The sequence below is a fragment of the Mustela nivalis genome, assembly GCF_964662115.1.
Source record: "Mustela nivalis genome assembly, chromosome: 15".
NCBI classification, from domain to species: Eukaryota; Metazoa; Chordata; class Mammalia; order Carnivora; family Mustelidae; genus Mustela; species Mustela nivalis.
Window position 1 is genome coordinate 23,242,015 of NC_139034.1, and position 22,443 is coordinate 23,264,457.

The following is a 22,443-nucleotide window of genomic DNA, read 5'->3' on the forward strand; positions in this document are numbered from 1 at the left end:
ACCAGTCTAGAGTAGGCAACAATGAGTGGAATACCCACGCTTAAAAATATCTCCTCTAGAAGAAGAAAATTTAATGTCCAGAAGCCTCTCATTTATAAGAAGCCTTGCAAAGATAAAATTACTTGTATTTGGGGCTGAAAAACCTAATTAACACAAGTTATCCTATAGCTTACAATGCTCGGGAACAGGGGTTTATCATTCTGGTTAGGAGGAAAGAAGGAAAATGCCAAGCCAAAGGGACAGCATGCAAGGAGTGAGGGCTTTAAATGACCGAAAAGGATGTGATCACCCCAGAGAGCAAGTTGAAGGTGTGGAAGAGGAGCTTACCAAGACAGGAGGTACACAGTTTGCCTACTTGGCAGCTGAGCCTGGGTCTTTGGTGGAAGCCAGGGCAGAATTCCAAATAGTGGGCAGGTGCAGCCTTCCAGACTGGTTCCAGTATCTTAATTCAGACATTGAGAGTATAAACTAGGGCAGTTCTGTCCGGTTCCCTTGTTCAAATCCATTTTGTCCATCTTCTCTAATGTCTTATCAGGTATTTCCTGTTTGAGTCCCATCAATTACCTCTCCTGGCCTTCCCCTACTGAGACAAGACAGTAAAAAAAAAGGAAGATACATAGTGTTCCCCACATTTCATTCCCTTTGTTATCAGGAAGGTACTAACAGCTTTATGAGATGTTCCTCTCTTAAGAAAGCATTCTGAGAAGCTTCTGTATTCCTCAAGGATAATTGTCCCAGTATTCTTCAAAAGGTACTCCTGATTTGTTTTTTTATGTGTGAATTTGTGTGAATTTTATCTTGGAAAGATTTTCAGTTTCAGTATCTTGATGGACCAAAGTGTGTGTGTGTATTCATTCATTGCCCTAAGTCTCCATGCACAGTTCCATACATACCTAACCCAGTAGTGGAGTAAATTAATATTTTCCTTGTTCATTTGGTTCTTCAGTGAATGAAAGATGCTTTCTGGTAGAGCTGGTCAATATCAATAGAGCAACCAGTTGAGATATGCGTCGATGATTCAAAGATGTCTCTCTGCTTCCTTCTGAAATTGATGAGTGCAGAGCTGTTGCGTTTATTGCCTGCCACTCTCATGGGAAGTAGTTACTGATCAGGGTGAGGAAGAAGTGCAGACTTGGGAACAATGTGCTTTCAGATGTTTTATCTGTTTATCGGCCTTAAAGTTTTTGTTGCAGCATTATCCTCTTTCTAAAACCCAGCTTAGTCCGTTCTTCCCGTGCCGGTTGTTTTAATAGCTTCAGAAGCATTCTTTTTAGTAAGCCTTTAAAACCCTTATCAGAGTTGAGCAGATCATAGGGTTCAAATATCCACAGGGAGTAAGATCCAGCTTGAAAATGGGAGGCTGACATGGCTTGTTGTACATGGTTGGTGATTTTAGCTGCATTTTTGGAACTGGCCAAAATCCTAATCTTTGTCTCTGGTGACATTGGATCCCACATTTGACTAATTAAAAAACAGGCTGGGACACTACACTGCTGAGCTACAAAAAAAAAAAAAAGAAAGAAAGAAAGAAAGAAAAAGGGAAAGCGTGTGTCTCTGACAATACCTGTGGTCTCTGGGGAATACGTAGACCAGTAATCAGCTGTGTATATGTGAACTCAGTTTACTTTTATTGGCATTCTATAAGCTACCATGTTTGCTTTGCCATTTAGATGAGAAAACGGAAGAGTCTTGAACCACAGTTTGTATAGCTGATACAGCTCCTTAATTTTATTGCTTTTGTTCCTCAAGATTATGAAGTGCAATTCCAACTTTTGGTGTCAAATGTGGACAGCTGAGAATTCATTTACTTGAATATGATTGACACTGTGCAAGACTTTCTGTTCGTATCTGGATTTTAAATTTTATACCAAGAGCCAACTTGTCCTGAAATACGTCCTGTAGAATGTATGATCCCTTCAAAAATGGGTTCCCTGGTGAAATGAGACTGAGAAATGCCACGTGTTCTAACTTCCCATGTCTTAGTGCACATTCCCATATTAAAGACCCTATAAGACTTGTGGCAGTAAAGAATTCTGTGTGCATAGCTTAATCCTAGGACATTGCTCTCCTAATTGACTCAGTGATTTTTTTTTTAAACATAATACCTATTAGTAGGAAAAACAAGGTTTGAAAAAACATATTTTGGGAAATGCTTTCCTGAATTGTTTAGGAGAAAAACCCCATAAAGGGCTATGTTTTCTATATTTTTGGAGAGTGTTTTAGACAGTATTTTCATCTTTTGTAAAAGCAAAAGTAAGCATGTGTGTGCTCACGCCCTCATGCACAGGAATTTGAATATTCAGTGTTTCTCCTTTCAGCTCTGGAAAATCATGGAAACGTAGCTGACGTGTGTTCAGTGCCTGCGTCTACCATCCTACAGCCACCTGAGAAAGCCCTTCCACTCCCTACTCTCAGCTCAGTGATGTTCTAGCAGAGCCTAATCTGAGGAAAAGCTCTGGAATGGAAATCATTACCCACATATTTGATTTGATACTAAAATCAAAATCATGCATATACTATCACTTTGACACAGTTTGGCACATTTCTAAAGATCCTCAGTCCTGATCTCCCAGAGGACTAGCCATAAATTTTAACTGTGTAGGAAAACTACTGGTTCAGCTACTTCCTGCAACAAGAGCATAAACTTTGTTGTAGTAATTTTCCCACATACATAGATGGTTTTGAAAAGTTCTGGATATTTATGTAACAAGAGGAAGCAGGTCCATCATTTGACTCTATGTCTTAAGAAAACATGGAATTTACAGAGGAACGTCAGATAGTATATTTATGTTAAGCTCTGTGTGTGTGTGTGTGTGTGTGTGTGTGTATAATATAAGTTTAGACCAGAGTTTCTCCATAGGATGATTGACATTTGGGGCCAGATAATTCTAATTCTTTTTGGGGGTGAGAGATCTGGCTGTCCAGTGCATTGTTCTGTCCCCATTTCCATGGCTCTACCCACTGGGTACCTGTAGCTTCCCTTCCCTCTCCCTTATTATGACAATCATAACCATCTCTCAGAATCACCCAGTGTCCCCACCAGGGCAAAATCATTTATTCCCCGCCCCCCCTCAACATACACTGAGAACTAATTGTTTAGACTATATTATGACTTGTATGGTTTATCTTGACCTAAAAGAATTTGTCACACTGATCCTCATTTTTTTTTTTTTTTTGAAGTTGAGATTCACAGAGAGAGAAAGAGTGAGAGAGAGAGAAACTTTTACCTGTGGTATGCATTTGGATTTTTACCAAATAAACACTTAGGTCCAAAACTCCTCCAAGAAATCTAGTCATTGTTTCTTTCTACTGCTCAAAATAAATGAACTCTTAAAGTACTTTCCTTTATACCATTTTCTTCAGAGCTAGAAAAAAAAATTTTTTTTTTTTTACAATTTCAGATTTTGTGCATATTTAAAGAAGGCCTGAGTTTCCAAGCCCTGAGTACATAGAATGCCTAAATTGCAAGACCTTTAAATAAAGGTTTTAGTTTCTCATCCTGGTTTGCAACGAAAGTTACTCGTAAAGCTTGTTGACAATGTTTATTTCAAAGTTTTTAACCCAGATGGCCATTGAAGTATCACTGCAAACCTTATCATTGCTAATAACAATGGCTTCTGATTTATAACAATATATTTTTCTTTCAGTATGAGTAATTTTCTTTAAACAGACCGGAGTGATGAACTAAACACACAGAATTTTTCTAACCAGGAAGTTACTTTTAGTTTGAAAGCAAGAGTACCCAAGTTGTAAGTTATTTTTTTAAACACAACATAAAGTTTTTCTAAGTTTTAAAAGGACACTGTGTCTTTCTAAAACATACTTATTAGAAAATGTAGACTGTAGAACTTTGCTAAAATTCCGTGGAGGATAGGGTCCTTCTTCTTTCTTGACTTCCATTCATATGAAGTTAGTTTCCAAAAGAATTTTAGTAAGAAAGGGTTCTTTGCTGTGACAGTTTGGCAAAAGTTTATGCCCGATCTTCTAGCTCAAGTATTCCTGATATTAGCTGCTTATGGTAGGCGTCTTTGGTTAGCCGTTTGATTTGTTCATGGGTAAATTTTAATATTCTAAGGATTACTCTTTTATTGTGGACAAAATTTGTATTTTCCTTACAGCAATATTTATAGACTCATTTGCATCAAAATGCAGATTTTCTCTTCCACTGGCAGAAAATCCATTTCAGGGGAAGGTATTGTGGGGTATTTTGAATGGTATCTTGGATTCCTAGTCTGTCTTTGTTCATACGAATCCTTGACTAATTCTCCCAAGTTCATATTTCTTAGGCAGAATTCAGATTACGTCTTTCTCTACTCTGTGTCCTTTATCAGTCCCCCACTTGGCTGTTTATTTCCTCCTTCGCTGCTTTGCTTCTGCAAACCCCACAAAGCTGGACTTTGCTGCGCATGCTGTCTTTCTCCTGTACCTGTTTTCTTGTCATTCCTTTTCCCTTTGAGGGACACTATCCTACCATGTCCCTCTACTGTACCCCTTGTGCCGTGACTTTAGTGGTCTCCCCAACTGAATGCCCTCCCTTCTCTCCTCTGAGCCCCAGGTACTGCCCGCTTGCGGGTTTACCTTACATTTTGTATTAGAGCTTATGTAAGGTATTTGGTCTGCCTCCTTACTAAAGTATAGGTCTTACAGAGGGGACTGTATGTGAGCCATCCTTGAACGTCACAACATGTGCTGTGAGCTCTGTTCCCAAAAAACCCAAAAAACAACACCACTGTTGTATGGCTGTATGTTGGCTAAATCTTTTTCCTACCAAGTGTGCTGCTCTAAGAGTATACCGACTCGTCTTTATACTTATTGTGTCTTTTTTTTTCCTAGCAGCTAAATATGCAAAAAAGGGCTTTTTAATTAATGAGAGACAGTAAAATCACCCAAAAGGCCTGTATTTGTGGCCCTGGAATAATTTTAAAGGGATTAAGGCAGTCACCAAAGGGTTTGATTAATTAAATAATAGGCAAGTTAAGTACAAAAGCTAGCTTTGTAAAATTAATCTGAAATAAATGAAAAGAAAGTGTGACAAAACAAACATATGACATGGATGGTATTCTACTTCATTCTGCAACCCCCACCCCCCACTGTCTTCCCTTCAGGCTTGCTCCTTCCCTCTCTCCTTCCTTCCTTGGCAAACCTCAAAGGCAAGGCTTGTATAGTCTGTCACAGGGGCAATGGCCAGGAAACTAGAGGTGATTCCACATTTTTCCTCAAATTTTATGTCTAGAAATCTAAAACTTCTAAATCTTGACTGCTGAGCTCAAATAGACCTATGAACATGCATCTGAACTCAAGACTTTAAAACAACAGTAACAACAACAACAACAACAAAAACAGTAACAAGAGGCTAAGTCTAAAGTGTCTTCGAGTTCTTCTCAGTGAAGAGCTAACATCCTAGAATCCTAGGATTCTAAGTGAACATTCACTCACCATATTTCAGTTCCTAACACTGTCTTTCCGTCTTAATCCCTCCTTCCCGGCCATCAGATCTAAATAAATTTTGGTACTAATAGAAACAGTTTAAGTCAAAGAAGATTTCTTCCTTTTTTTTTTTTTTTTTTTTTTAGCAGATTAAGGCACTTCTGGGGTTTTATTCTCTTTTCTATTTTTGTCTCAATGTGGATACGACACATTTTCCCAAAGATAACCCAAAATCTAGCTCCAGCTGTAATCCTGGTTAATTGCAATGGCTGTGTGTTATGGTACTGTGCATGGCGGTAATACAAATGGGAATTAGAAAACAACCTCACTTCACAGGGAATTAACTAAATGGTGCTAAACCGGTTACTCCAAAAGGTGATTGGAGCACTGCTTACATTTCCTCCCAAGAGTTTCCTTGGGGTGGGGGGAGATGTCTGGCGCCACAAAAGGAATTAGGCTCTGGTTTGAACAGAGACCCTCAGGCTATTAAATTTATTTTAAGAATGTGTTGCCAAAGATCTAATAAATTTATATAATTTGTTGCTTCAAGCAGTGTGTACAAGAAGTCTTGCTCCACCAGGTGTTTTGTTTTGTATTTTTTCTTTCCTTTCCCCAGAGGCAGGAGAGGGTGTGGATCTTCTTGACAAAACTCAACTCAGATTTTGATAAAGCAGTTATTGTTTCTATGAAAGTATAGGGTTTGGGGAATTTTTTTTTTTTAATTCTATTTGTTGGGGTCCCTGGGTGGCTAAGTTGGTTAAGTGACTGTTGATTTCAGCTCAGGTTGGGGCCTCAGGGTGGTGAGATCGAGATCGAGACCCACGTGGACTCAGCTTGAGGATTTTGACCCCTGCCCCGCCCCCACCTCTCTTGCTTTCTCTCTCTAAAAAAAAAATGAATAAATATTTTTAAAAATTTAAAATGCTATTTGTTAATGGGAAAAAAACAAGATGAAAATTATTTCTGGGCTTCTTTTTTTTTTTTTTAAGATTTTATTTATTTATTTGACAGAGATCACAAGTAGGCAGAGAGACAGGCAGAGATAGAGGAGGAAGCAGGCTCCCTGCTGAGCAGAAAGCCCAATATGTGGCTGGATCCCAGGACCCTGAGATCATGACCTCAGGCTTTAACCCACTGAGCCACCCAGGAACCCCTCTGGGATTCTTTAAAGAGAAATAATTAAGTCCCATCTAAAATCTTAAAGTAGATAGATAGATAGACAGACAGATATAGATAATTTCATACTGCTTTAAGCACACAAGTTTTATGATCTTAAGTTGAAGAACAACAATATTTGAAATCACAGTTTGTTAAATACAAAGTCCACTAGACTAGACCTGAAAACCCCTAGTTTACTCCCCTTCTGCCAATGGCTACTTCATAAATTATTCACAGCTTTCTGGACCTTGGTAAAATTTGATAGGGACAAAACATGCAAATATGCAATCCAGGCTTCATTCTTGCTCCCCAAATGCTTCAAGTTTATATTTGCCTTGTTCACCTGCATGATCATTTCTTGACTTAGTTTGTGTTCTTGTTTAAAGCACGGCATCACACTTTCATTTTCAGAACAATGTTTCCTTGGCCACCTAGAGCACAGCATTGAGATGACTAAGTTAGCATTTAATTTCCATTGCACGTGATCATCGAGTACCATGTATGCTGTTAATGAGAGCTCACCTTGCAATTATGTGTTTTCTTTGTCCTTTGTCTTCTGCGGAGGTACACCTCAATTCCTCATCCGGGCCGTGCATACCAACAGTGAAGGCATTCATTCCACTGGGTTTAAACTTCTAATTAAGAAAGCAAAGTACTGCACAGTTAAATCAAATTTAGATTAAGGAAAATTTTTTTAAGCCTGAGGTTAACCGGAGATGTAAACTCATGGTTCTCTTCTTTTTCTTTTCTTTTTGTTACAGGGGATGAAAAATAAGTACCTTAGGTTCCTTGTAGTGGGGCGGGAGGGGGGGGGAGGGCAAGATGGGGGGAGGGATGAAGTTGGGGGAAGGTAGCATGCTGTAGGAAACAGGGAGGATTTGCAGGTTTAGGCTTGCCACTGACCCAGCTGTGGCCTGATGGAGCAGTGTGGAAGGGTTTTCCTTCCAGCTTCCCTGGCTTTGGGGCTTCTGGCGGTGGCCCCATATTCATTTATAAAACAAAGGGGTCTTACTCTTAGCCTGTGTTAATTTTTTCTATGATGCAGTCTCCAATGTTTGGAAGCGGTCCTTTATACTCTTTGTTTTCCCACTGGATTCTTATCATTCACGGGCCTCACTACGCATTAGCATGAGAAGGTTTGCGCGGCTGGTAGAGGGGAAACACTCAGATCCTCAGGTTTGCTTCTCTTCTGGAGCACTCATTTACAAATTCAAGTAGAGCAAATCAAAATTGAGCTAGAGTCATCTGTAAATAGAATACAGACCTAAAGGAAGTAATCTGGTTACTCAGGAAGTATAAAAGGAATACTAGCAAGCTGCGTGTGCATCCTAGATGTATCACATCCTTGAGAAGTTAAAGTGAATATTTAGCCTGATGGCATTTTCCTTCTTCATAGGATGTGGGAATACCTAATTGGCAGGGTTATTATTGTGACATGCATAGAGATAGTGTGCATATTATTACCAAAATGACCCTGACCATGGGCTCATTGTGTCCACGCCTCCTCTCCAAGAATTTTCAAGGTCCACGGTGCAAAGCTGACATTCAGCCCATTTACACCTGTACTGGAGTGAGTTTTAGTTGTTTTGGGCCTGGATATCTTCTGATTGGTCCATGCCCGTGTTGTGCCAATTCTGGTTGGTCAGGCCCATGTTTCTGCTCAAGGGTGGGTAATCCCCACAGGAAGCACAACACTACAACGTCACCATAGCTCCACCTGGAATCCCAGTCGCTGTGTTCAACTGCCCCAAAGCAGGGACCTGCCTATGGTCCCAGGAGCCACCAGGAATGGGCGGCAGTGGTGAACTTTTCCATTATTGTGTAGCGAATGAAAAGGATGTCCAAAAGAGTGCTTCTTGGAACCTGATACGAAAGAGACTAATTTAGTATCTCTTTATATTTCCACTTACGGTTGTATCTTTTCTTGGGAACCAAACGTTCATTCAGGAGCCTGGGCATGAATAAGAGATGAGTAACACCCTTACCCTGCATTCCGAGTCTCTATTTTGCTCTGATGTTTAAGACTTTGTACAGAGTCTACATTATTGTGCCTGATGCATCCACGTCATTATAATGAGTTCTTTCTCCAGAGGTTCCTTATAGCCCAAGAAAGTCAGCTTCCACGGGGTCTGTTACTTCAGTTCCCCAAACAAACATAGATAGGCACGAATCCCAGATGGGGACTGTGCTTAAACCGAGATCCCAGAACAAATTATTCTAAGACGGTCTAGCAGGATTAGGAGGTATTTTGCAATCAGAACTCATCTGGTGTGTACTGTTCTCCTATAGGTTAAAAAGGATCAGGGCACCTGGCTGGCTGAGTCGGGAGAGCATGTGCCCTATGATCTCGAGGTTGTGAGTTAGAGCCCCACGTTAGGCAAAGAGCTTACTTACAAAAATCATCCTATAAATTCTCTCTGTATATTCTGAGGATGTGGCAGGTAGCCACACAGGAGCCAAGGCACCCTTTACGTCTGAGCCACACTGTGTCTACAGACTAATGCTAACCGGTCCAGGGAGGGAGGCCACCGCTGCCCATCTGACAAGGCAGCGAAGGTTCCTTTCAGTTCACACTCCTGCTCTTGTGCCAGGGAAAGTGTTGACTAAAGGGAGATGGAATGTGTGTGCACTCAGAACACTATTTCACTCCTTATGCTCTGTTTTGTCTTGCCCCAAAGGGGCACGCTACTTATTGTAGCATGTTTTGAGTTAAGGACACCGATTCTTGTTATTTGCAGTACTCATGTTCTACATAATCACAGCAAATATTGAATGATTGCTCCTGGAAGAAACACAGAGGAAGGGTCCCTGCAAGCTTCTGGTCACAACCTTTTGTTATCCAGTCAATATATAACCTTGTTTTATATGTTATAGATCCATTGACATTAAACTTGAGCACCCAAGCTCTAGAAGTTTGTTCCACATGTATTTTCTCCTACGACACGTCACAGCTTCCTTATGCTTAGGAAAACTAAACAGCACTTTGGCACTATGATCGTGCAATATTTTAATCTGTGAGATCACCAATATAAAGCACAAAGATGCAGAAAGTTTGGCACTAAGTGGACTGTGAAAAAGACCCTAGTGTTCTGTATGAAACAAGAAGGCAGAGAGAGCATCAGGCAAGGCAGATTATTCAAGGCTGCTCTGCAAGTATCCCCAGATGAGCACAAAACCCCTGCAAGTACCAATTTTGGGGTACATAAATACATAAACTTCAGTGAGTAGACAAAACTGCAAATGCAGAATCCAGGAATAACAGGCATCCACTGTCTATCAACGTCTGGTATAGTCGATGAATAGGAATGCAACTCTTTCAAATATCATGTGCAAATACCGTCATCTAACCCATGATGGGCCTATAAATCATGTCCTTAAGGAGGCAAACTCCATGTAAGAAAGTGAATTGTGATCTTAGGTTCTAATGTGAACACTGGTCTATTTGCCAGCCCCATCTCTACCTCCACCTTATCTGGCAACTTCTTATTTAAATCCTGCAGAGAAGTGTGAACTAATCCGTGCTCCAACGCCATTCCCCACAGGTCATGTGACAATGGCCAAGACCTCGCAGCTCCATTTATGCTTTTGGTTATGAACAATGTGCTTCTAGGAGCCTTTCGTGAGAATAGCCTAAAAGCCTACACCACATGTGGTCAGTGTGCGCCGCGTATATTTCTCTCCACCTCTGGGTCTTTGGCACACTACTTCTCTTTCCAAATGTTTCTCTATCTCGTCTCTGCATCTGTGAATTGGACACCTTGTTCTGTGCTGAGGCTTTTTCAGAATGAATAAAGCAGTGGGAATGTGAGGGCATGTGGTGGGTGGGTGTACAGATGGAGGGAAGAAAATGATATATCTGTTATCAAAAGTCACTACTGAACAAAAACAGAATTATTAAGTACCCTACAGCAGTATAAATCTATTGACAACGTTTCTGGTCTTCTGAGTTCTTGAGGAGCTCTGTCAGTCATACAAAGGCAGAAGAGTCTTTAGGTCAAGATTCTTCATCTCTGGGGGGCAGGGTCACAGCAGGAGGAACACACCCCCCCACCCCCAACCCTTGGGGAACATTTTAAAACATCTTGATCACTTTCTCTTTGTCTTTACTATCCAATCATTTCCCATAGAAAAAAAGAGAAGGAAATGAATGTATAGTAAATGTCTTGAACTTCTCCCAAACTGAATTCACTGCAGTTTCCTTCTTACTGGGTTTCTTATCTCTGTTCTTATACTTAATCTTCCAGGAACACCGTCCCACGCATCTCTGTGATTGCCCAAATACAACCCTGTACTTAAGGCTCCATTTAAACACTATCTCTTTTATGCATTTGTCTTTGATGCTCTCAGGTTAAAGCAAACCCTCATTCTGTGAACTCCCACAGCTCATTATCAGTGCCTCTCCCACAGCATTTGTCAATCTTTAGCTTATAGGCTTATCTGTGTATTTCTGCCATCTCCCGTCATTGAATGTCAACTCTCCAAGGCAAGGGGAAAAATGTTTCTTCTTCTTCTTCTTTTTTTTTTTTAAGATTTTATTTATTTATTTGACAGAGAGAGATCACAGGTAGGCAGAGAAGCAGGCAGAAAGGGAGGGGGAAGCAGGCTCCATGCTGAGCAGAGAGCCTGACTCGGGGCTGGATCCCAGGACCCTGAGATCATGACCTGAGCGGAAAGCAGAGGCTCAACCCACTGATCCACCCAGGCACCCTGGGGAGGGTTGTTTCAAAAACAGGTTGACTTCAGCTCTGCATCCAGGGTTTTCTGTAAACTGTGAAATCCACCTAGTGAAGGACCAGAGGATAGGGCTCTAGGAGCTCTGAGAGTTTCTTTAATGGAAGATTTAAGGCAAAGCAAAGTTTAAAAGATCATCCTAGGAGTGCCTGGGTGGCACAGACAACGGAAGCATCCAGGGTTTTCTGTAAACTGTGAAATCCACCTAGTGAAGGACCAGAGGATAGGGCTCTAGGAGCTCTGAGAGTTTCTTTAATGGAAGATTTAAGGCAAAGCAAAGTTTAAAAGATCATCCTAGGAGTGCCTGGGTGGCACAGACAACGGAAGCATCCGACTCTTGGTTTCGGTTCAGGTTGTGATCTCAGGGTCATGAGATCGAGCCCTGTGTGGGGCTCCACATTCAGCAAGGAGCCTCCTTGGGATGCTCTCTCCCTCTGCCCCTGCTCACATGCTCTCTCTCTCTCTCTAAAATAAACAAATCTTGAAAAAGAAAAATTCTAGCACAGAAATGACAATGAAATAAATCCCTTATTTTAGCTTTATTTTTTGTTTTTTCACTATAATTAATAACATAGATGTTGATGGAAGCTGTGTGGTTGTTAACCACAGTCCTTGCCTTCTAAGAGAACAAGACTGCTTAAAACTCAAATTATCTAATTTTTCCAGTAAATTAGGTAACACTGTTGCCTTAATATTTTCTAATATAAATATCTATTGCTGTTGCTTATTTAAAGGACAATATCCAGCTTTTTTAAATGGCTGTATACAGAGTTGATTGTGAGTTCAGCTTTTAGTATAAACTTTATTCTGGGCAAATGGAATGTTAGCAAGCTAGAAATATCTAAAATAGAATTATGTTCTATCAGCAACTAACTTTTCTCCAAGAAAAATATTTATGAAAACATTTTGGACAAAAAGTTGTCAAGGCTAAATGGGCACCCAGAAATCACCCTGATGGAGACAAGTCAGAGTCCTGACATTGGTTTTGTACTGAAGATGTGTACATTGTCTTTAGAGAAACCCTGCAGCTCTGTTCCTAGGGAGGGCTAATTGAAGATTGTGATTCTTTGTTATTCTTAAAAAGAAAAAAAAACACTCTTGTGTTCCCATTGAAAAAGAAAGTGAAGAATCCTAAAGACCAGCTGGAAAAGTTCAAAAGGGGTCTTTTCATCAAAACTTTAATGGCTTTAGTGTCAGGGTTTGGGGACAAAGCCTATGGGAGTGTAGTTATCAGCTGTCAGGCACCTGTTCTATGGATTTATGATGCAGTTAGGGACTTCAGCTTGTTTCCAGTGAGTCTTTGAGACTCACTCCTTGTGCATTACAGATGACATTCTGTTTTAGAAACTAAAATTAGTAATAAAATAATTAAAAAGTAAGAAATAAAAATATAATAAAATAATAAATAAAATGGAAGTAAAAATTTGTCAGATTCTTAAGTTAATTTCACCTACAATTTCGGAGCGCCTGGGTGGCTCAATCCTTAAAGGTCTGCCGTTGGCTCAGGTCATGATCCCAGAGTCCTGAGATAGAGACCCACCCACATCCAGCTCCCTGCATGGTGGGAGGCCTGCTTCTCCCTCTTCCTCTGCTTCTCGCAGGCTTGTGTTCCCTCTCTCCGTGTGTCTGTCTCTGTCAGAGAAATAAATAAAATCTTAAAAAAAAAAATTTACCTGCAATTTCACATTCAGTAAACTGCAGCTATTGGTATTCAAAGTATTAACATTTATTATTTCCACACACTGAAGTTCTAGAGGAGTTTACGTGGCATGTGATGAATAAATAATGTGTCTTTTCATTCTTTAAATAAAATACAGAGTGCAAGGTCAGTTTTAATAACAAGAATTGCAATAAACTGCAGCTTAGTCCCTCAGATCCCTGTACCACTCCTGCATGAGAAATAGTACCTTAGATTTTACAAATTCTAAAACGCAGTGGGATTCATATGTATATTAAATCAGAGGTGATGTAGCATTTAATTTATTCAGCATTAAGCTTTATATACTTAACTTCCTATTCTCTAGCAAAATATGCACTTAAAAAAGCCCACAGTTAGAGTGAATGCTAAGCATCTCAAACAATTACCCTAGAGCATGTCACTGCCTCACAAAGCAAAGTTTCTTGGTACTGTGTCTGAATTTCATTTCAAGAAAAATCTCAAAGCAGCAGACATATGAAATCCTGGCAAACTTGTTCAGCTGTGTGTCACTCGAAACCCTCGATTAACCAGTAACCTGGCACCGTCATCATTCTAGAACTTAAGCACCAACCCAAAAACGTTTTACACATTTCTAAGTAGAGATAATTAAGTTATTCCCAAGACCATCCAAGCTACTTTGCAATGGAAGGGAAGGGATAAACAGGCCTGGAGTCATCAATAACCCCTGCAGGTGTCATTTAGATAAACACAAATCCCAGTGGTTTACATTCATAGGTAATCATTTAAAGCCTTCACATAGTGCTTAAGAATAGAAGTATGCAGGACGTTTTAGAAAGGGTATTATTAAAAACAATTACTTTTTTTTTTTTTTTTCAAGAAAAAGACCCAGTACTGAGAGTTATGTTACATTTCTGTAGGACATTTATATTGTCCAAGAAATGAAGCACTACTGAATTTCTTTCAACAGAAATGGTAGAGTGTCTAATTCATTCAGGAAGCATTTTTGTAACAGTTAAGCAAAATGAATTCCCTGCCCTCCTGGATCATGAGTCACAAAAGGGGGAGACAAAGTGAACAGATAAAAAAGTAAACCTATAGAGGGTATGCAGTTATGGAAAGCACTGGAGAATAATGAATCCGAATAAAGGGCCTAGAATGTGTTACCGTTTGCCCTGGGGCTGTTTCCTATAGAGTGTCAAGGGAAGCCCTCATTGACTCCAGATTCCTAAAACATGTAATATTTGGAAGTGTGATATTTTCTGGGATATTCAAGGAAAGGATTAGAATCAAATCCTATAATGAGCTAAAAAGTGTCAACATTTAGAAAAAGAGAAACTGTGCTTAGTGATCTCTTCTTGGATGTAAGGAAAAGAGATAGCAATTAGGTATTCAGAACTATCAACCAACATTCATTTGTTGAACACAAGAGTTACTGAAGGGGTAAGGCATTAACTGAAGTATGTGCTTTGTGTAAGGTGAAAACTGTTATGGAAAAAAAAAAGAATGAAACAAGCAAGAGTCACAAAGTAGCCACTCGACTCCTAAAAATCATACTTACTATATAGGTTTCTTCAGCCCTCCTTGTGTTGAAGACATTACTTGGAACTTGGAGACTAGGATGACTTGACCAGTGCCAGTCCTGAGGAACTCAGGCAGTCAGAAGAGGCACACATAGACATGTGGATAAAGAATTAAAATTACTGGGGCGCCTGGGTGGCTCATATGGTTAAGTATTTGCCTTTGGCTCCGGTCATGATTCCAGGGTCCTGAGATGGACCCTCTGTCAAGCTCCCTGCCCAGCCCCTACCCTCTGCTAACGTGCTCACGCTCTTTCTCACTTTTTTCTCTCTCAAATAAATAAACGGTTACTCTAAGTGGAAAGGTAAGAGAAATACACACAGCATACCAAACTTGTTCCAGAAAAGCGAAAGGTATTCGGGCTGCATGAGAGCACATGCAAGAGACTGGACCATGTTCAGAAAACGCTGAGAAGTTGGGTGGGACTGCATGTTCCTAGCAGGGACGGGCTTTGAGGCTGTAGGTGTTAGGATGGACAACGGATGGCTTGGCCTAGCATGACAAGAAGTCTGGAGAAACATCTGGGACTTGATGGAGCCACGCCTAAATGAGAGAGAAGTGTGGCATAAAAAATGTTTTCATGTAATAATTAGTTGAGAAATTAGAAACGTCTTCTGTGTTCCTTCCATTGATTAAATGTTATTCTGGCCTTTCTTATCTATTACTTTCTATAAGAAAAGTGCCAAGGAGTACAACATAAACACAATAATTCAAAAAATATTTTTAGAAGCAGTAGAACCAAGTGTCGTCAGTAGTAAAAGAATGAAAGGCCACTCTCAATCTCTAACAAAAATTAGCCCAATTTGGTACAATTAGTAAATCTGTACAATTAAGCAAGTAGGAGCGGCTATCCACTAATGCGCAAAACTGCAAATGAGTAAGTGAGCAGCTGCAGAATTACCCAGATGAGAGGGCTGGAGTCCACGCGGGAGGCTACATGAGGGAGGTGGTAGAGGTAGAGCCCGTGAGGAGTGGGAGATGTGAGCAAAAGAATGACGCGCGGTCATTTTAGGCCAGAGGACAGAGGTGACAGGAGGAGTGGGTGAAGCTGGCACATCCACGGGGCAGCGGGCTCTCAGCTGGATTGGGGAGTGAGCAGAGTCAAGAGCCAACGGGGATTAGACAGGGTAGGTCAAGATGAAACGAAATCACAAAAGATGTCCTGCCTTGATGCACGCAGCTGCTGCAGGGGAACCAGGCAAAGACGAGCCAAGTGCAAGCGGATTTCAGGCAGCTCCAAGGGAGTCTGGGCACGTGGGCTGGATCTGCGCGTGCGCTGGATCTGCGCGTGCGCAGTGGGGCAGGGACAAGCGCGCGGACGTTTGCCGGAAGCTGCCGTCTCCATGCCGCCCTGCGCTGCGTGCCGACGTGGGTTGTCGCGTCTGATTCTCGCTCCCGATGCCGGCATTAATTAATATTACCTCTTTTGACGCTCCAGAGGAGAAAACAGAGCTGTAAGGAGCAAACTTGCTGGGACAGCGTTTGGGAAATGAAATAGGACTTGGACTTAAGAGCTGAGGCGACTCCCCGCCATGGGCTCTCATAAAAAGGTCCTGCGGACAAAATGGGGCATGACCTTCCTGCGCTCCAGGCCTTTTATATTTTCTATCTAGAAAATGAACTGAAAAATGGGGCACCAAGGGATGCCACGTTTGTAATGCCGCCTTTTGCAAACTAGTCCATTCAGGGCTTCCGTACCGTTGGTTTCCGTGTCTTGGAGTGCCTTCAGGATTCCGACGAAAATTCCAGCAACATCTATTGTTTGCTGACTGAGTAATTTTATTGATTTGATGTACCACGAAACTCAAACTCAAAATTTTTGCGGGCTTGGGAGCCAATGACAGAAAATACTGCAGCAAAGCATTCCTTTCAAATCAATTTTGTAATTAGTCCTTCCATAGAAGACTTAGAGGATCTAATGGTACCAACCTCTTTTTGTCTCTGTTACCCTGTAGCTGCCTAAAAGGCTTCTAGCTAATTTACAATTCGAACAACAAGAAACAAGAAAACCAATCTCCCTGGCAATCCCTGCTGCCCTGGGTGTTCTCATTCATCCTTGGTCCTCGTCAGTTGATAATTTGGTTTTAAGAATTGCTAGCAAGATGAACCTTCTTTCATGTGCTTGTTCGCTCACTGTATTTCCCCTTGTGCACTTTTTTTTTGTTTTGTTTTTGTTTTTGTTTTTTGTTTTTGCCTTCAGTCCATTAAAGTTCCTAGGTTTTCCTGTCTCATTTCTTTTCCTCTAGGGTAGCTCTATGTGAACTCAGAAGAGAAGAAACTAGAATTAAAATAGTGCCTCTAGCTGTGTTGGTTATTTGGGCTTTTTTCCACCCCTTTCCAGAAAGACTTAAAAGAAATTACCAATGCCTTTGTTTATAAACCTCACTTTACTCCGAAGTAATTGGTGTAGATCAAAGGATGTGGAGGGATGCTGCAGAGTGATCAGCTGATAACCATTTCTCTTTTCATTTTCCTAGCCTCCCAGCTTTCACATTAGAGAGATCACACACAGCTCCCCTCCTCCTGATAGGCAGCCAGCTCCATTTTGGTGGGGGCGTGGGGGTGGGAGGAGAGAGCCTTATCTTGAGAGTAGAATGGAATCAATGAAAAGAGCTGTCTGTTTGCTCTAAGGAATGGAGTGGAGTATAGTGGGGAAGGGAGGCGAAGAAGGGATATTTGTTTTTTCTTAAGTGGTTATAATTAAAGCCTTCCACCCAATTGCTCCGTGAACCAGAAAACGGTATTTGTGAAGTAGTGTGTGTGTTTTTAACATCACAAATGAACCTTGCAGCCTTCTTTGTGGAAAACTTGCTCTCCGGCGGCACCGTGTGGATAGTGGGTCATCCTGCAATTTGGATACTTGATTGTGTGTTTAAATGAAATTGCTTTTGGTAGGTAGTTGTGTGCTCCTTCCCCATTTTCCACTTTGCCTTCTAAACATCAAGGGATTTTGTGAAAGGTTATGTCAGCTGTTGTATTTTTGTAAAACAATTGCTGAACGGTAAGCTGTATCTCCAGGTATGTATTCTGAAGTTGCTTGTCGAACCAAGTAACTAGTGATTCTTAATGTTGCATTGTTAGAAGTCATCTGTGGAGTTTGTAAGGCCCTTTATTCAAGAAAGCACTAACTAGGGGCTTTAAATTTTTGTTTTCCAGGTGGAAACAAATTAACCAAGCAGCATTTTCGTCTGAATTGGGCATGGATCTCCTTTGAAAAGGAATATTACTTGATCAATGAGGACTCCAAATTTCTAGATGTCGTTCTTAAACGTAGAGGTTACTTGGGAGAGACTTCATTTATAAGTAAGTTTAATTCTCACATCTGTCTTAAAATTCCCCTTTTCCTAGCAAAAGCTCATAATTTTATAATGATTAAAATATGTTCATTCAGTTTACTGCTCTAGTTTTAACGTTTAGGGAGATGTTGACATTTAAAGGTTCTTTAACTGCTAAAAAAATATAACAAGAGTTTTGTGTCAAGGCTAAATCATGGAGACAAAGGCTGCAAAAATAGAAAATGTGTAACCAATTAACATACCTTTCCAAACCTTCTACTTACATATGATCTTTCTCTGATGTAAATAACCTTACAAAAATGTCAGTAATCACTTATAAGTCAAAAAATTGTAAATGTCACTAGTACTTAGAAGAGGCTTAGGCAGATCTGTAATTTAACTATAAGGAAAAGTCTGTAGAGGTGTCAGTGTAAAACCTATACAAGGGTCACAATAATAAGTAAATGAAAAACCATTCAGTAACCTATTAGGCATTGAGGTGTCATTTACTATTTGTTTCTTGCATTGGAGCCCTTTGCTAGGTAACTGAAAAGTTTACATAAAAGCACTACATAAAATATGTACATTGTGATTTTTCCTCAAAACCAACAGTGAGATGTTAAATACTAATCATTTTCTGCTGCTTTACCCTTTTAAATAAAACTGAGAGTCAAAAGCAAAGAAGAAAGCCTTTTTACAACCCCAGTTCAAGTTCACCTTCAATTTCATGCAGGCACAAATAGAGAAAAGTAGGTATATTGGTAGTACTAAACAGTAACACCGTTGGCACAAAAAAATTTGGCATATTGATGAAAAATGATAGCACCCCAAGCAATATATTATTTTTGGTACCATATGTTTTATAGACATTTAGGCTGATAGAATTTTCTCGAGATAAAAGAGCTTTCATTGAGTGAGAGTTTCAATTAAGGTAGGAATCCAAGAAAATGTTCGCAATAAAAAAATAAAAACTGGACAGTCCTGTGTTTGTCTGCAAAACAATCATTTGAAATTTTACTGGTCTGTGAAATTCAAAAGCCTTGAAGAGTAGATCCCTATTTCACACATACTCACACACACACACATTATACACCATAGTTAACCACAGTCACAATTCCTCCTACGCCCCCACCATGTTCCCTCTAACCTCTGGATGACCTTTGGATTACCCCTTATTTTTAAAGTGCTTTTTCTTTGTTAACTATTGAGGAGAGATTTTCACACCATGCTCTGCTGATCCCTTAAGGTTAAGTTGCTCAAGGCCATCCGGTCCACCTACAAACCTTCTGCAGTCAGGACATCTCTGCTTCCATCTTTATTCACATGTACCTCTTCTCAGCTGTCATTTCCACTCTCTGTGTCAAACCTTCAAAAGCACTGTGAGCACTCTTATTGCTCTCTCTGTAGAAGCATGTTTTCGCCATACCCACACACTTGCTCTACAGATCAGGAATCTGATCCTATTTTATTTATTGTCAGTGAGTGATGAGCCTTCACTGTTCTTTGTGCTTGAAAATATGGGGAAAATAATAACAAAAAAACAAAGAACCTTAGCAATTCTTAAGGATGTCTTCATCTGTGTTTGCATTTTGCCTGAATTCCTGGTGGGTATATTAGTTTACTCACTTACACAAAGTCCCCTGAAAGTCATGGGAAAGTTACTAATGGAAAAATATTTTTGAAACTGTCTTTTAACATTCTTCTCTTCATTTTTTTTTCGAAGCAGAATCCTAAAACACCAAATGAGAGCTCTTTTTTTTTCTCCGGACGTTATTTTTTCCACCAACTATTATTTCCTCTGTGTTGAGATGAGCACCAGCCATTCTGCAAAGGTTCTTTAGCTCTACTTGGTTAACCTCACATGTTACTTAGTAACCTGGGGAGATAGGAAGTTGGCAAGACTTGTGTGTGGCCCACACCCATCAATCACTGAAGAGGGCAATAGCATTCAAGCTGGGACAGAGAATGGAAGTCAGATTAAAGAGCAGGGTAGCCTCCAAGAAGTTCTACAATGAATGCGTTTCATGTTTCTGTTTCCTAAAACCCCCACTTTCACTTACGAACTTTTAGAATTAGATAGTTTGCATGGTATCTAAAGGCACTTGCCTTCAGGAACACAGTAAATCATGAATTACATGAAATGTATGTGTATTTTTTCTCAGAGATGATTATTCATTTTATAACCAAAATAACCCTTTACTAAATTAAATATGTCTGTGCATTTTATAAAGGTATTTGAATTTCAAAGATCTTTTTGCTACCGGTTACCGAGCATTTACTAAATATGAGATACTTCATTAAGCACATTAGGTACTGAGCCTTTATCTTTTACTCCTTAAAACTTACTTTACTCACTAACTCAACCTAATATTTTCTGGAGTGCTTACTGAGTGCCAGACACAGTATTACATAATGGGCTCTGAGCTGGTAATAATAGCTAACATTTATTGAGTACTTATTATATGCCAGCCCTAGTTACCCATACCTTACATGATCAACACTATAAGAGGAGTGACATGATAGCCCTCATTATGCAGGTAAAGAAACAGAAAGGTTGTCATATGATCAAAGCTACTAAGGTGCAGCATCGAGATTTGGCCCCAGGGCTGACTTTCTTAACTACCACACCATGGTGCTTCTTAAACCCTCCACAAATCAACAACTTATGAGGAAGAAGCTCGTAGCCTGCCTATGATCCCTTGCTGCTATGTGTTGGAGGTAGGGTATGAAATCTGTTCTCTCATTCCCAAAGTACCTTGCTTAACCTCCATGCCATTTTTTCATGACAGAGGAAAAGATGTGATTGTGGTTTCGCTTAGTAAATCAAAGTAATATATTTTGTTTAATAATTAATTCTCTTTGAAAAAATAAAAGCATAAATATAAGCCCAAATTGTTAGCTTTTTGATTTCTAGAATTCTTTTTGCCCCACCTATTCATGTTATTTATAATATATATGGTTTACCAGCTGAATATTTATACCTCCAAGTAAGAGCATTCTTTGAGCATTGTGTGTACTTGAATGTCTCTTCTACCACATTTGATTAAAACGTGGACTAATCTGTGTCCCCCAAGTCTACACGCCATTTCCTCATTCCATATTAAAATGGGCACCTATGTAAAGGGCCCTGTGGAGGTATGAAGTATTTAGTAGGTGTCTACCTACCCTCAGATTTTAATGCACATAAGATATACCTGGATCTTGCCAAAATGTTGATTCTGATTCAGGGGATTGGGGGAAGGCCTGAAATTCCTGCATTTTTAACAAGCTCTCAGATGTTGCTTGTGCTGCTGGTCCATGGATCACACTGTAAGTAACAAGGTAGATCAGCACTACCTTCAGAGTAGATGCTGTGTGTTAATTATAAAAAGGAAATCTTTATTTTTGATCCAAACCAAGTTTAGTATTTCCTCTAAGTCTTATTTTACCCTCTAAAAATATAACCTGTCCTTCTTAGCTTTATCTCATGTTTGAGAAGCATTATCAACAGTTTAAGGCAACAGTCTTTTTTTTTCCCCCACAAAATAAAGGGGTTCCTGGATGGTTCAGTCAGAACAGCATGTGACTCTTGATCTTGGGGTTGTGAGTTTGAGCCCCATATTCAGTATAGAGATTACTTTAAAAAATAACACCTTAAAAAAAGAGGAAAATAAAAGAAATAGCTTGTGCCTTGAAAAAAGAAGAATAATATAAAAATACAAAAGGCACAGACAACAGAAAACACAGTTTTTCAGTCAGTTAAGCATCTGCCTTCACCTCAGATCATGATCCCAGGGTCCTAAAATCAAGCCCCTCCTCCGGTTCCCTGCTCAGCTGGGAGTCTGCTTGTCCCTCTGTCCCTCCCTGTTCCTGTGCTCTCTCTGTCTCCTCTAAATCTTTTTTTTTTTTTTTTTAAGGGTTTTGTTTTGGTTTGGCTTTTGGTTTTTGTCAATATGAGAGAGAGAGGTGGAGAGAGAGAGCACAGCAGGGGGAGCAGCAGGCAGAGGGAGAAGCAGACTCCTTACTGAGCAAGGAGCCCAGTGAGAGACTGGATCGGTGGACCTGGGATCATGACCTGACCTGAAGGCAGACGCATAACCAACTGAGCCACCCAGGCGCCCCTAAATAAATAAAATCTTAAAAAAACAAAAACAACAACATTTCTCTTTGCTTGGCGAATCAACAATACTGCCTGTTATATTTACATCCAACATTCACTCGGGGATATTTAAAAGCTCCACCCAAAAAATTATATGTGTATTTAGCAGCAACAATGAGATTTGGTTTTACAGAGTATGTTTTTTGGGGTTGGATAACTTGATTATCACTTAGTAAGGATGACTAGTTAGAACTAGTGGACATTCCTTGCATTATATTCATTTCTTTTTGTTTTTAACTGCCTTTCGAATCTCTAGGAAAACAATGTATTGTTGGCAAAACAAAACAAAACAGAAAAGTGGGCAGTAGGTATCAGAGACCAAATAATAGATTCTTTGCTGGCCCTTGCCACTGGGGATAGATGGGTCAGTGAGCAGCATGTGTGCTGGAACCTCAGCAAGAAAGATTCCTTTCATCATTGTGTTGGCAGTGAATCATGGTAGACCCAAGAGGTGTTGACAACCTGTCTGTGAGCAC

At 40.1% G+C, this 22,443-nt stretch overlaps 1 protein-coding gene and 1 long non-coding RNA gene across 4 annotated transcripts in view; one reads left to right on the forward strand and one right to left on the reverse strand.

Moving 5' to 3' along the window:
• The window catches only part of FREM2 (FRAS1 related extracellular matrix 2), a 187,453-nt gene that overhangs the window by 54,782 nt on the left and 110,228 nt on the right, over nucleotides 1–22,443 (forward strand). For all 3 annotated transcript variants that reach the window (XM_082700380.1, XM_082700379.1, XM_082700378.1), the window contains exon 3: nucleotides 17,711–17,857. In XM_082700380.1, coding sequence (XP_082556506.1) covers nucleotides 17,711–17,857 — 147 coding nt within the window. The remainder of the gene's footprint in view (nucleotides 1–17,710; nucleotides 17,858–22,443) is intronic.
• On the reverse strand, nucleotides 6,488–12,833 carry LOC309848598. The gene is made up of 3 exons (XR_014303159.1): nucleotides 12,771–12,833; nucleotides 7,108–7,220; nucleotides 6,488–7,016 (listed from the first exon to the last, which is right to left on the reverse strand). It is a non-coding gene; the product is annotated as an uncharacterized lncRNA (long non-coding RNA).